The 15307-nt window shown below is 41.8% G+C and overlaps 2 protein-coding genes across 2 annotated transcripts in view; one reads left to right on the top strand and one right to left on the bottom strand.

Moving 5' to 3' along the window:
- The window catches only part of paqr3a (progestin and adipoQ receptor family member IIIa), a 99573-nt gene extending 92883 nt beyond the window's left edge, over positions 1 to 6690 (top strand). Inside the window, exon 10 of the mRNA XM_077561904.1 lies at positions 5792 to 6690. The gene's annotated coding sequence lies outside the window, so the exon portion shown is untranslated. The remainder of the gene's footprint in view (positions 1 to 5791) is intronic.
- The window catches only part of bmp2k (BMP2 inducible kinase), a 30248-nt gene that overhangs the window by 8200 nt on the left and 6741 nt on the right, over positions 1 to 15307 (bottom strand). Inside the window, exons 2-15 of the mRNA XM_077561900.1 lie at positions 13116 to 13234; positions 12170 to 12275; positions 11962 to 12104; positions 10152 to 10273; positions 9045 to 9126; positions 6370 to 6502; positions 5957 to 6060; positions 5805 to 5884; positions 4538 to 4686; positions 3958 to 4163; positions 3696 to 3890; positions 1366 to 1559; positions 468 to 622; positions 114 to 215 (exon numbers count right to left, since the gene is read on the bottom strand). Coding sequence (XP_077418026.1) covers positions 114 to 215; positions 468 to 622; positions 1366 to 1559; positions 3696 to 3890; positions 3958 to 4163; positions 4538 to 4686; positions 5805 to 5884; positions 5957 to 6060; positions 6370 to 6502; positions 9045 to 9126; positions 10152 to 10273; positions 11962 to 12104; positions 12170 to 12275; positions 13116 to 13234 — 1890 coding nt within the window. The remainder of the gene's footprint in view (positions 1 to 113; positions 216 to 467; positions 623 to 1365; positions 1560 to 3695; positions 3891 to 3957; positions 4164 to 4537; positions 4687 to 5804; positions 5885 to 5956; positions 6061 to 6369; positions 6503 to 9044; positions 9127 to 10151; positions 10274 to 11961; positions 12105 to 12169; positions 12276 to 13115; positions 13235 to 15307) is intronic.

Raw genomic sequence — 15307 nt, 5'->3', positions numbered from 1 at the left:
TTAGCGGGAAGACGAGCACGTTCATCTAAAAGCAAAGAATCTCCCGTGGACGGTCAGAGATGTCTGGCTCCGGGGAGGCCACGGGGGTTTTTGGGGTCCTCCTTAAGACTTGCCTGCATTGGCCACAAACGGCACCGAGCCAAACAGGTCCTCGGTCGGGAGTCGCTCGGCGGAGGCGGTCGGGAGTCGCTCGGCGTCCGCGCTTGCAGGTTTGTCTGCATGGAATGACAGGCAAAATGAAAATGAGCGTTCCTTCCGTACCGACCATTTGCAGCCTCCTCGTATATATTCAGCAGATTCAGTTACAGTAAATATAGTCTTTAAATATGCAACAGATATAAATAAATGGCCAGGTAGCTCCCGCCCCTGCATTGTCATAATAATAATAGCGAGCGTTTGACGTGACTGGCGCACTTTGTTGCCATTTTGCGAAATGACCGAGACCAAGCCCAGAAAGCGTCACTTGCTTGCTCGGAGCATGTCGAACTGCCGGTCGATCAGCTCCTCCTCGCTCAGCTTGGAGAAGTTGTCCTCGCCGAAGGGGTTCCAGCGCGACATGTCGGGCGGGTGGCTGGCCGTCTGGGAGGGCGGGGTGACGCCGTCCGAGGCCAGCATGGGCGTTCTCCACGGGGGGGCAAACAAAATCACTTCATTTTATTACCTGGTAAGTCAACTTTTCATTTCTGTCAACATTTATTAATGTTTGCAATTTCCCCCCAATATTTTTCTTGTGAAATTTTTGAATTCTGTCCAATATTTTGATTGTGATGGCTTTCCGTATCTAATAATATTGTATTTTAGTAAGAGATAGTTTTGAACTTTTTTCTAATATTTCACGGATATTTTCCCGATATATATTTTTGAAATTGTTCATAGTAATTGTATATTTTTACCTAATATTTGTAATATTTTTCAATACTGTTTTATTTGTTAGTCTAATATTTATGTATTTTTGTAAAATGTTTTTTTCTTTTTTACATATTCTGTATTTTTCTTTTCATGCGTACTTTTTCTTCTTTTTTTTTTAAGTTTGGTTCAAAATTTCTTCTAATATTTCTGTATTATTTAAGTAATATAGTATTTTTTTTCTATGAGTTTAGTATTTTTGTAATGCATATTATTTCCATAAATTTTGTAGTACTTTTTAACTTTACATTCCAAACACTTAACCCAAAAAAAATCATTTCTCATATTTGTTGTGTATTTCTCTTTTCATATATTCTATTTTGAGTTTTAATTGCTGAATTGTTTTTTTGTCAGCATCTTTGCTTTGCCCGTCTTTATCCGACTAACATTTGACCATTTGTCTATTTTGACACCTTTTTCAAGTTGCATTAATAAATGGTAACTTTGTGGCGGTTTTACCTGGGATTGGAGTAGGTTGGCTCTGCAGGCGAGGGCGCCCCCATGTGGGCTGTTCCTGTAGTGGGCGTGGTGGCGTTGTAGGAGCCCAGAGACACCTGCAACTCCAGTGGGGAGGACATGTAGGTGGGGAGATGATGATGATGATGATGTTGTTGTTGTTGTTGTTGAACGAAAGCCTGCTGGTACTGCTGCAGCTGGCAGGTGGAGGGGGGAGAGATAAGAGAGGAGGGCGGGGGACGGGTGGAGAAAAGGGGGCGTGGCGGCAATGATTTGGTGGCACGCGACAAGATGGTGGAATGCTGTTAGAGACCGGTTCTGGATTTGGGAAGCTGGGGGTGCAAGGGAGGGAAGTGGCGAGGGGGCCAAAGTCACACAAAGTCAGCTTCAACTAGTTGTTTTTCTTTTCAAGTTTTGTTCCATTATTTTTTGAATTTTTTATATCGAGATCAAGTTTTTTTTATTGTATTGTAATTTTGCATTTTCCACCAATATTTGTGAATTTTGGTATATTTTTCCCAATATGTTTCATAATAACTTTATTTAATGTTCCATATATTTTTTCCACTATTTTCAGATATTAATATTCCATGTTATTTTCTAATATTTTTTTATATAATAGTTTTTTCTTTATTACGTTTGTGTTTTCTTCAAATGCCGTTTTGTTTTTTATTTTGGTCATTTCAATTTTATCTAGTATTCTTTGTATATACGTATGTATATACGTATATATATACATATATATATATATATCCGTATATATATATATACGTATATATATATATACGTATATATATATATATATACGTATATATATATATATACGTATATACGTATATATATACACGTATATATATATATACGTATATACGTATATATATATATATATACGTGTATATATATACGTATATGCGTATATATATACACGTATATATATATATATACGTATATATATATACGTATATATATATATATATATACGTATATATATACACGTATATATATATACACGTATATACGTATATATATATACATATATATATACGTATATATATATACGTGTATATATATACGTATATTTATATATAAATATATACGTAAATATATGTATATATATATATACATATATATATATACGTATATATATATATACATATACGTATATATATATATACATATACGTATATATATATATATATATACGTATATATATATATATATATATGTATATATATATATATATACGTATATATATATATATATATACATATATATATATACACATATATATATATACGTATATATATACGTATATACATATATATACGTATATATATACGTATATACATATATATATATACGTATATATATGTATATATACGTATATACGTATATATATACATATATATACGTATATATGTATATATGTGTATATATATACGTATACGTATATATATATATACACATACGTATATATGTATATATGTGTATATATATACGTATACGTATATATATATATACACATATATATATATATATGTATATATGTGTATATATATACGTATATATATATATATATATACGTATATATATATATATATACGTATATATATATATATATATATACACATATATATATATATATATATATATATATATATATACGTATATATATATATATATATATATATTACAGTATATTATTTTGGGATTATTTATCCGTTTTATTTTCCTGTATTATTGTTTGTAATATATATTTTTTAATTTGTTTGTATTTTTTATTCTAACATTTCTGTATTTTTCTTTTTAGTATTTTGTCTAATCTATTTTTCTGATTAGAATTTTTTTCTACAACTCTACTATTCTTCCCAATATTTACTATATATAACGAGCGTCACGTGGTTAGTGTTTAGGGAACAAAGTCTGCGTCCTGTCGGAACGTTGCGGCACGTCGCGCATGGCGGGAAAGCCACGCTGGCTTTTCACCCTCTGTTCAATCCTCTCGCCGCCTCGTCGCACCAGATTGCTGGCAGCCCAAAACAGATGGCGGACGCTGGCGCGGGGAACGCAGCTAAAAATTGCCGCCAGTCAACAGTTAAGTTTGAGCGTCTGCTGGCGAACGTGCAGTTGACGGTTTGTGTGGCGGGTTTCGGGAGGACAGAGACGGCGTCATGTGATACACCGTTTACGCCAAATAGCTAAACTCCGCATTCCCACCATTTATTTTTTTTTGGGTGGGGGTGAAATGCACATAATATATATTTGATTTACACGGCTCAAATTTCAACTTGCTTGGAAAAGGGGCCACTGCGTGTTCTTCTGTGAGGACTCACCATGGCGGCGTATTGGGCCTGTGCGGCTTGAGCGACTCTCTGCTGATACATGGGCGGCGGCTGCGGCTGCTGCTGCTGCTGCTGCTGCTGCTGTTGCTGCATCATCATTTGCTGCTGTTGCTGAAGTAAAGCCTGGTGCTGCTGCTGTTGCTGATGCTGCTGTAGCTGTATGGACTGCTGCACAGCTTGTTGGTACTTAAGGGGTTTAAAAACCAAAGGTCAAATCATTGCAGTCCACGACGCCATGTGGTGTTGTTGTTACCTGGAGGTATTGCAGTTGCTGTGCGTTAATGTGTTGCTGCTGCAGAGCTTGTTGTTGTTGTTGTTGCTGCTGTTGTTGCTGCTGCTGCTGTTGATGGTGCAGCTGCTGAAGGCGCAGGTCGCCCGGCTGCAGCTGCTGCAGCACTCGGTGCTGCTGACTGCCAGGCTGCGGCTGCACGCAAGGCTGTCCCGAACCTGGGGTGGGAGCTGGTCATGCAAATCACACGACAGTTACAGCACATACACAATATTGATCTGGACATTTTGGGGGGCATTGTTTTCTTTTTGCCTACTATCTTGTGTATTTTCTTCTTTTTTTTTTATGGGAATTTTTGCATAATATATTTTTTTTTTTTTTTGGCATACATTTTCTGTCCATCCCCCCAGTATTTTTGTATTTTACACATAATCTTTACTACGAGTACTTTTACTATTATATTTCACAGTATTTCTATGTGATATTTTTCATATTTGCTACTTAAAACAGCAGGATGTCAACAATGTAATGTTCTCTTAACACCAGCAGGTGCCACTAGTTTGCACCGTTCGTTTTTTTTGTGCTTGTGCTGTTTTTGCCGCACCTTTGTGACCGTTGCTGACGGGCGCAGAAGGCCCCGCCGTCATCTTGACGGGCGTGACGGTGGCGAGCGGCAGGACGTTACTGTTGGCCGCCTTGGGCCTCTGTCGGGGGGCGATGGAGGTCTCCGTCGGGCCCACCGAGTCGCGTATTCTGAATCAAAAAAATAACATCAAACGTAAGCTGCGATTTTTTAAAATATTTTTGGGGCTTTTAGCCTTTAATTGACACGACTTAATCAGGTTATCTAAATGGTTTCAGGAAGCTCAATGTTAGACTTTTTAAGACCACTTTGTTCAGATTTAATAACATTTTAAAGTTTTTGCAACACTATTTTTAATATATTACAGAAGTATGGAACATTAGTCTCATTTGTTGTGATTTTTTTAATCTAATCTTTTTTTCTGGATTCCCTCCAAATTATTTATTTATTTATTATTTTTTAATGAAATATTTGTAATAAAAATAATGCATCAGATTTAGATGGCACTTTTGCGATCGCAAACTCAAAGTGCTTACAATGCATCCATTATTCACATACTCGCACATTCACACTCTGGTGGCAGCAAACTACGACATACTGACGGCCGTGTGGCTGCCAGTGTGCGCCTACGGCCCCGCCGACCACCACCAAACACTCACAACAGCCATACGCCGACCGGTGTGAGTGTCCATTTATTTCCAGTACAACTATATTTTTTGTACAAAATATTTCCCTAATACTTTTTAATTTTTTAAAAGTACAACATTATTTCTTTTAATACTTCCGTGGGGCCCACTGAGCATTTCGTATCTTATTTTGTATTTCTTTCTGTTTTAAATAATTGTGTATTTTTTTGTCAATTATTTCCTTGTTTTCTGATATATTGTCGGTGTTGATTCTGTGCGTTATGTTTCCCAAATTTTTAATAGTTGTATTTTCTAATGGTAGTGTATTCTTTGGTGTATTTAGATTTTTTTTTCCCCAATGGGTGCGTATCGTTGTATTCAATATTTTTCTAAATATTAAATATGTATGTTTTTTGTAGAATAAAAAATAATAATAATAATAATTCTTATCCAAGTTGTTTATGTTTCTCATTAATGGTGTATATTTTTGGGGTGATATATATACATTTAATTAATTGTGTTTGAGTTTTTTTTTTCTCAATACGTGACATTTTGGAAGTATATTTTGTCAAATATTTATCTATCTATCCCTAATATTTTATATTTTTTCTTCCACTTGCATATTTTCCCTTCAATCCTTTTGTCCCAGAAAGCAGCAGCACCTTGCTTTGGTCACACTCTTCTTGGCGGCCACCTCGCTGGCCGTGAGAGGCTCCGGTAACGACGTGGGGATGGGATCATTCTGCAAACACAATCATTCTGTCACCCTCCGTACATTGGAAATATAATAAAACGTCTTCTGTGCTGTCCTTACAAAGATATTTGGCACGGGACAGTCCCTTCTGGCAAATTTAAAGGCAAAGTAGGACACTTGGTAGATGTCTGGTCTCTTCTCCTGGTCTGGTTCGAGCATATATCCTGCAGGAAAGCATTGATAGTATTTGACAAGTGTGGGATGCGCTTCCCCTTCAGGCCACTTGATGGCGCCATTGTTCCACCACAGTCAGGTTGATGAGAGAGAGTGGAAAACAAGCAAGCAGGCAGACAGTCCTGACTGGTTTCAACAGGCTCAACTTGTGTACAGATGGCTTTGTGCGAGAACACTCAAGCAGTGTCACATGCACGTTCACAAAATAAGGCTGAGTGTGCAGATGAGCTCATAAAAACAGCCTCAGCCCACATTCAGTCAACGGCCAAATGTTTTCCAGTCAATATAAAAGGACTTACGGATTAAGCAGTGTAACTTGAGGGAGAACTTGGAGTTGTCGGGAATGATGAAGGTTCCGTCGCATATGGCAACTTGACTCTCCCCGAACGGAAGCGTGAAGAAACACAGCTTGTACAACAAGCAGCCCAGCGCCTGCGGGAACAAAACATTGGTGGGTTCGAAACTCGGCTTGTGATGCTGAGCGGCGGACACAACAATTGGAGGCAAGAGACACTTGGGCCGGACCCCTGGAAACGGACCCCAAAGTACCTGCTTCAAAACAAAATGTCAGACTTACAATGTATTGCAGGCATGGCCTGTTGAGACTTTTTTTTTTCCCCAACATGTACTCATGATGCTTTCATGTTCCTTCATGAAACCGTCTTTGGGGGCTAAAGACAAGTTAGTGTAAACTAACTAAAAATGGCAGACTTTCTGTGTCTTTTGTGTGTGTAATCGTGATCGGCATGCATATGAAATGTCACGTTGCCAAGGAAAATGTGCTCCGAAATCTTTGGGAGGATTTTGTCTGTGAAAGTTGCCTGGAAATGGGAAAAATGATCCAAAAACGGCTGCTTTCAAACTCAAATGTTAGACTTCCTGTTCCTGTGTATTTTCTCTTGTGGGTTCGACACATCTTTATGTGTGTGTGTCTACTCTTGATCAACATGCTGGGCAAATTTCATGTTGCTTTATGCTTTTGCGGGTGAATTTCCAAAAATATTTCTAGATCCAAGTTTGCCTCAAGAATGCTCAAAAGTGATCAAAATGATCCTCAAATGTACGCTTTACACAAAAACGGCAGATTTCCATCTTTCCTTTTCGGCATGGCCTTTTTGTTGGTGATAGAAATCTGATGTACTGCTTTGCATGTTGCTGTGTGAAACAAGCATCGCGAGTTGAACTTTGAGAAACTCTCTTGGAAGACTTTTGTTTTTGAGGAATGGCAAGAACTGGTCCCCAAAAAATGATCCCGGTACGGCGTCTAGATAGATTTTTTTTTTTTGCTTGATTGGCACGCTACTTAAATGTCATGTCGCTTCGTGTAACAAACAGCTTTCAGGGGCTGAATTGTGAAAAATGTGACGAGGCATCTGTGAAATGATCAAAATGGTCCTAAAATGGCTGCTTCCAATCAAAAGGGACCTCCTTTGTCTTTTCAGGCAAAACTTCTTGAGACGTTTTTGGGGGTCTGTTGACAATAGACACGCTAATCACATTTTAGGTCGCTGCATGAAACCAACAAGCCTGGCTAGGAAGGATCCCTGGAAACAACAAAAACTCAAAATGGCTACTCTAAACCAACTTGGCAGACTTCCTGCATCTCCTTTTTGGCTTCAAGAGACTTTTTGAACAAACTGTCATGTTGCTTGAGGTTGGCGGCTTCAGGGGCGGAGTTTTCAAACAAAACTCCAGGCACAATTCAAGCCACTAAGCTAGCGCCGCGAGCAATATGGCCGTCCAAACAAACAAGTCTGCAGGCTGCTTATGAATGATGCAATGAAATGTGCTGACGCTGCCGATTAGAGATAAACCACTTTGGAGTCAGTCAGCCGCCTTTAGGGCTTGCGGGGCCGCCGAGCTCTCATCTTGTTGTGCATCGAACAAACACGTGTGCATTGACACGCGCTCTAAACATAGAACAGGAAGTAAGCGTGCTGGCGGGGCGGCTGACAGGAAGTCTGGAGGCTGTGGTGGAGGTGCGGGATTTGTTGCCCAACACTTGCCCTTACATTGTGAGCTTTGTTTACATGCTCAACTCATCATTTGAGTTGTATCCTGCTATCCCAGATAACTTATGAGGCAGAGGCAGGATACACTTTGGACTGGTCGCCAGCCACTCCCAGGGTATGAACAGACAAACGGATTCACAATTTTGGACAATTTAGTGGTAATGTTGGAGGGATACTCACGCAAACATGTAAACTGAGATTCAAAGCCACAAATCCGGACTGTGAGGCAGACGTGCTAACCACTAGCACACAACGCCGCCCAGAAAAAAAGACAAATATCGACACAAATACCCGATACCCCGCCTACTGCCCGCAGCCAGCTGGGATAGGCACCAGCGACCCCCGCGACCCTTGTGAGGTACAAGCGGTTAAGAAAATGAATAGATGGAGTGCGGAAAAGATTAAAGGCATTTGATTGTAATTAATGCAAGATTGGGGAAAATGAATTGGACAAAAGAAAGATGAGTTGTGAGCTTGATGATGGAACAAATTAAACTGATAAGTCAAGGAAGGCACAGTACGTCTGCGTTATAGTAGGAAGAGGATAAGTTGAACTCTCACCCCTGACATTGGCTGCGCTCGCCTTCAAATCAAACAAAGTCCTCACCTTGTCCTCATTTTCTCAAAATGGAGGCCTGACATTGTTGTTGCCAGAGACGCTCCGCAACGTTTTTGTTGGTCGTTTGGTTTTAACGAGGGGTGGGGGGAGCAAAAGGTAAACAAGATTTGGGCAAAACTGCAAGGAGGAAGAGGAGGAACCTGTCGGGGGAAAGAGGAACGGCAAGAAGCACACAAGCGGGACAAACCAGCCCGGCAACAATGCAACACACACGCACACACGCACACACGCACACACACACACACACACACACACACACACACACACACACACACACGCACACACACACACACACGCACACACACACACACACACACACACACACACACACACACACACTTACCCATATATCAGCCTTAGTGGTGATGGCTTTCCCGGCATACAAGTTAATCATCTCCGGCGCCCGGTACGAGAGTGTCGTGTACCTGTTAGAAGGAGGCGGCGCTGAGTGACAGGAAGATATTCGAATGACAAAGCAACTTACTAATTACTGGTCATAAACGTTAGTGTTGTTCCGATATCGTTTTTTTGGCCCCTGATTCCGCAGTATCGGCCGATACCGTACCGATACCTAGTTTTTTTTTTCTCAACGTGAAAAAGCTGTCCTGCCATTGGTTCAGTGAATTCAAAGGCCAATACAACATTTTGGCTCGGCATGCAGTGAACACGTCACACGTCAGTGAATGTCGTGCACGAGCACGAGCACAAAATGCCGCATCCAAAGTTCTGTATTAGCGTCAGAAATAATAGTATCGGCATGTTACTTGTTAGTACTTGCTGATGCCACTGTTATAATGCAGTATCGGGCCTCTCTCGATACCAGTATCAATAACACTAACAAAAATGACATTGAGCACCAAAAATTGGGCATTTTTGTGTGCTCATTTTTTTAATATTGTGAAATGTTTAAGTGGACATGAATTAGGTTTAACAGAATGCCAAACGTCACTTGTTTGAGGTCACGGTTCTGTTGGCATTTGCTACGATGATTGCTTTTTTTTTTTGTCTAAATAAGAACAGATGAAATGGAAACGAAACAAAAAGAACAATGTGCTCGAGAGTTACATAATGCATTCCGACCACGACGTATTGTGCGCGATTGCACCAGACAGACACCGGAATGTGTTTGGACGCTAATAGAATGTGTTAAAAACAGTTACAGAATTATGTGGACCGAAATGCGACGTGACCAGAACAGTTATTGGTTTTCTCAACATGCTAGACAGTAACCAGGACGGGCTAGGCTAGATAGTTAGCGGTTGTCAGAACGTGCCAGACAGGCTAGCCTGTTTTCTGCGGAATTCGTCAAGATGAGAAAAAAAAAACACAACAAAAAACCTGCTGAAGTCTTTGTGACATCTTTGAAGCGACTTTTCCCGCTGAAAGCGAGACGGCGTGTCAGGTAAACGTCACCTGGCCACAGCCGCTTTCTAAGACTTATCAAACTCACTTCTTGATCTCGTCCTCCACCGCCGTCACGCCGTCTTTGTGCGGCTGTAGAACTTTGTGGGTGGCGCTGCCAAAGTCGCACAGAACGTAGCTGCCCTGGTCGTTCAGCAGGATGTTCTCCACCTGTCGAGACGCAACACGCCGGTCGCTCGCTTGCTTACATCACAAGTATTTATAGGATAGCGTGAGAAGACTACGTCGGTGTACTTAATAATGTGCCCAGTTCTGTTCAAGGGTTTAAGGGTTAGTGTGGGGGGGGGGGGGGGTGGGGGTAATGGGGGGGGACATAATACCCGATGACATTCATTAAAAATGTTCATTTTGATGACATCAACTGTGTTCCTACGTGATGCTCCTCCAGAAACAACCGTCAAATGGACGCACGTCCACCAGATTTCACATTGCCAAGTAAAACGGACTTGCGGGCTTCAGACCCAAATGGCACACGTCCTGCATGTTTTTGGGCAAGACTTCTTGAGCTTTTGATCCAGATGCCTTTTTATTTGATGTCACTAAGTGAAACAGTGGCAGCGTCTGGTCTTACGAGAAGATTTGGAAACAGACAAAATTCTCCCTAAAATGGCCACTTCACCTCATTTAGGGTTGGGAGCGTGTGACCGCGCTTCTTCCTTTAGAACCCGGGAGAGCAGATATGTTTTATGTTGTTTTGACCAATTATTGCTCTCTTAGCCGATTAAATGAACCAGAATATGCACGAGAGGGTGACGTGGGCCTCGCAGCGTGGCCTTGAATTTTATTTTGAGCGTTTATGGTTGATGCAGATTCGCGGGAGTTATGAAATAAATGACGCGATTGACGACGGCGCGGGAGGAATTGCAATCAGTTGAGAGGAGAACGAGGAGCGTGTGGGAGGCTGGTCGGGGGTTTCTCCACCGGAGGAAGGAAATGAGTAAACAAGCTGGCAAAGGAAGCAGGAGGAGGGGGGGGGGGGGTCGGTGCACAAGAGGAAACGGAGGCGCTCCAGTTATCTGGAAAGTTGTTGTGCTGACCAAGCACGTTTTAAAATTCCGTTCATCTCCATCTGGGACCCATGCACAAGTTTCACCCTCCTGCTATTATTTACATTTTAGGGTTCGGCTGGGGAATTCATTAATTAATACTCTGTTGCTCAACAAAACAGCAGCACCTAGAGTGTAGGTGTATATATTAATTTTTGATGGCAGAAAATAGTCCGGAAAGCGTGGTTCTCCAGAAAAGAAAAAAATAAAATAAAATAAAATAAGGGAAAGCGTGGTTCTCCAGAAAAGAAAATAAGGGAAAGCGTGGTTCTCCAGAAAAGAAAAAAATAAAATAAAATAAAATAAAATAAGGGAAAGCGTGGTTCTCCAGAAAAGAAAAGAAAAAAATAAAATAAAATAAGGGAAAGCGTGGTTCTCCAGAAAAGAAAAGAAAAGAAAATAAGGGAAAGCGTGGTTCTCCAGAAAAGAAAAAAATAAAATAAAATAAAATAAAATAAGGGAAAGCGTGGTTCTCCAGAAAAGAAAAAAAAAGAAAATAAGGGAAAGCGTGGTTCTCCAGAAAATAAAAAAAAAGAAAATAAGGGAAAGCGTGGTTCTCCAGAAAAGAAAAATAAATAAATAAATAGAATAAGGGAAAGCGTGGTTCCATGCCTTTAAAGTGTGTCGGAGGGGTAAAACTATTTGAAGAAATGTTTTCTTAATCTTCTCCACATTCTGGCTTTTGGACCTACCACAGGCGGGTCTAGAACATGTCGGATTAACTTGGGAGCGATGTCGAGAGTTAACCTGCCTCAGTTGAGTAAATCATGGCGTGGCAATTTGCCGTCTTACCTTGAGGTCCCGGTGGATGACGGGCGTCTTGCACTGGTGCAGCCGCGCGACCGCCTCGCACGTGTCGCAGAAGATGTGCAGCACTTCGGCCTCGCTGAAACCCACGTTCAGGCGCTGGTTCATCTGCTTCACCACCTGGCCCGCTAAAACACAACAACAACACAGTCGAGTTTCCACACGGAGGCGCCATTTTGTGGACAGGAAGTACCTTTGCAGTAGTCCATGAGGATGAGGACTTCCCACACGCTGTCTGACACGGTGTTGACGGCCGAGTCCAGGTAGCCCACGATGTTCTTGTGGCCCGACAGCTCCTTCTGCATGGTCAATAATGATCAGAATAATCACGTGAGAAGCTTTTGGCAGCACAACTTTTGTACAAAATGGCCGACCGTCATGCGAGACGTCATCCTAGTAAGCGTCTAAAGGATTATAGCCGGTACTTGCCCATAAGTTCAACTGAAATTTTACCTGAATTCATGTTTTAAAAACAAACCGTTCTAAAAAGATGAAATAGAAATTTATTATACTTTTACTCCAGAACCATTAAGAGACATCATTTTTGCTGGGATGTTCGATTTGTGTGACGGTTCTGTTGACTGCAGACTGTAAAGAAGAGTTTAACCAAAAGCAAAACACATCTGAAGTGTGGAGGGAGGAGCTAAAACTAGAAATAATTGTGTCGTCGGGGTACAAATGGGCAGGGCAGTTACTAACAGCATGTTAGCATAGCATAAAACATTTTTGACGGCAATACTGAAATGTTTTGGACGCTGGGGGACACCATTGAGAAGCCGTAACTGGTCTGAGAAAAGACACTCCATCTTCACTGGCTGCATGTAAAGAGCAGTAAAGCAAATCTCTGAGAGGCCAATATCAGGTCATCTTTCAAGTACAACGTTTTGGTTTTTGTAAATGGTGACGCTCTCAACTGGATTGTTCCTATTTTCAACAATTCCTATCAGGTGAAATGCATTCTAAATTCAAACAAATGAGGTGTTGATCAGCGTCCCTTCATTGTATAGAATGAAGTGTGACAAGTTCTTCACACCGTTGCTGTTATGACCAAACTTCATTTAAAATTCAGGAAGATGACATCAAGCTGCGACGTAACACTTTGAATGGACCTGAAAGCGTGTGCGGCGCGCGGCTCTCACCATGATGGTAACCTCCCGCTTGTGGACGTTGAGATCGGGCACGTTGTTGACGTACATGCGCTTCAGCGCGCAGCGGATTCCGCTGTGCGTACGCGCCAGGAAAACCACTGAGAAGCCTCCTGCAAACACAAACAAAACCTTTTGACGCATTTGGCTTGTCTTGTGGGCACACAAACGCTGTTTCGTTTGTACAGGACAAACTTGTGGTAGCAAGATTTTGTATATTTATTAGGGCCCGACCGATTAATCGGCTGCCGATTATAATTGGCCGATTATTACCCTTCAAACTGCCAAAATAATCGTCCCATTTCGCCTAAATCAGGTAACTGCCAAGCGAGCTCGACAGTTTGCTAACTTGGCTCGTTGTCGGAATCACGACAAGTTCATTGAGATTGCAAAGGAGTCGACAACGGTACGTTTGTTGTGCAACAAGTGAGCTCAGGTCAGCTTGCCGTTGCTTGGGGGAAGACGGAAGATGGGGGTTGCGTAGCGTTGAGTCACGTATGCTCCGGCTAGCAGGCAACGTTTAAGGAGTTACTGCTCCACGGCGACGGCCAACCGGATTACAAAACACGCAAAACGGCCGCGAACGCACCACGTGATGTTTTTATGAGCGCGAGTCATCAAACATGTCGTAAAGATCAAACCGCAGGCAGGAACGGATGCAATCCATACGCTGCTGCAGGCCAACGGCAGAAGCAGTTTGTTAGAAAAGTGCTGTTTGTTGACTCACAGCGTCAAACAGAAGCTCGGCTCCGACTAGACTTTAGAACGCTGAGCATCTCCGTCAATATTGAGATACTTGTTTATTGCTTGTAAGCAAATATTGGATTATGGACGGTTAACATAAATGATGATCCATCCCGTCGGCAGGTTTAAAACAGCTCCCAGGTCTTCTTTTGAGGAGGCGGTCCCATCTCATGCAAATGAGTCACTGCTCAGCCAGCGAGCTGCGATCATACACTTTAATCATCACAGATTTAAATCCTTGAAATTGGAGACCAATAGAACAAAAGGTCGATTTTAACTATGGAAACTATATTTTAATTGTGGAAATGACGGAATTGCATTCTAGAAATCATGACTTAATATTTGTAATCATAAAACTTGCATTTTAATCAAAACATCATAGAATTGTATCATCGCGATTGTCTTCATGCCAATGATCCACGGCTCGCTCAGGCCCGTTCGACTGCAGGCCGCTCCAACTCGCAAGAACAAAAGTAAGCGATCAATCGTGGCAGCAAAAGTTGCCCTCAACTCCGAGACACCAGCGGCTAATCCTCTTAGTTTTTTTTCTCCAAATTTGCGATGTAAACAAGTTACGCAGTTTTCAGTCCAAACGGCCAAATAAAATGTCCATTAGAGTCCATTTAAATCCAATAAATCGGGTCTACTGGAGAGTGTTCATAAATACAAGGCCGAGATGTGTCCACTTTTGGTCAACGAGTGGCGTCTCCGAAGGAATTCCAAGAGAATGCCGTCACTCTGACTGGATCACAGCCAGAGTGACGGTTTTCAGTCCGTGGTGAGTCCTCAGTTCTGGTTTGTGCGAGGCCACCTGCTCCAGGATCAGGTTCTCACTAGATCGCCGCCCCGGGGCTTTTGTCACCTCGCTAAGCCAACTCCAACCATGCAGTGCCTGGAAGGAAACGGGGGGGGCCTCACGCATACCAACGTTGCAGACAAAGGAGGGACCCCTCACAACCCCGCAGGACCCCTGGACTGACTGTACGAGACTCTGAACCGCCGACTGTGACGTCAATGTTGACCTGCCAAGCACAGTGGCCGCTGTTGTTGTTGTTGTCGTCCGACACGCGACGACGCCAAGGACAAAAACAAAGAACGGATTCATTCCGTCTTGTCTAGAAGTCCTCATCTTGGTTATTTGATTAGCGAACGTCAGCCGCTTGTCATACAAGGCACCGACAAACACACTGGGGCCAACATGGCAGTCGGGAAAGGACCAAGTAGGGGAACTGGACCGGCAAAAATGGCCCAGTTGAATGCAGTCACACAAAATGGATGCCGGCACTGTGTCACGTTATTTAGTGCATGAGGTGAGACAAGCAGCTTCTCTCTCAAGAAATTGTATATTTGGAAAATCGTGTATTCGTTAACATTGTACATCCCAATGACAAATTTAGGATGTTAAGAAATCGTTCATTTGTATTGAATTAGTAGAAATCATG

Source organism: Vanacampus margaritifer, chromosome 3 (genome assembly GCF_051991255.1).
Source record: "Vanacampus margaritifer isolate UIUO_Vmar chromosome 3, RoL_Vmar_1.0, whole genome shotgun sequence".
Taxonomy (NCBI): domain Eukaryota; kingdom Metazoa; phylum Chordata; class Actinopteri; order Syngnathiformes; family Syngnathidae; genus Vanacampus; species Vanacampus margaritifer.
Note: the sequence above shows the minus strand (reverse complement) of the source record. Positions and strands in the feature narration are given on the sequence as shown.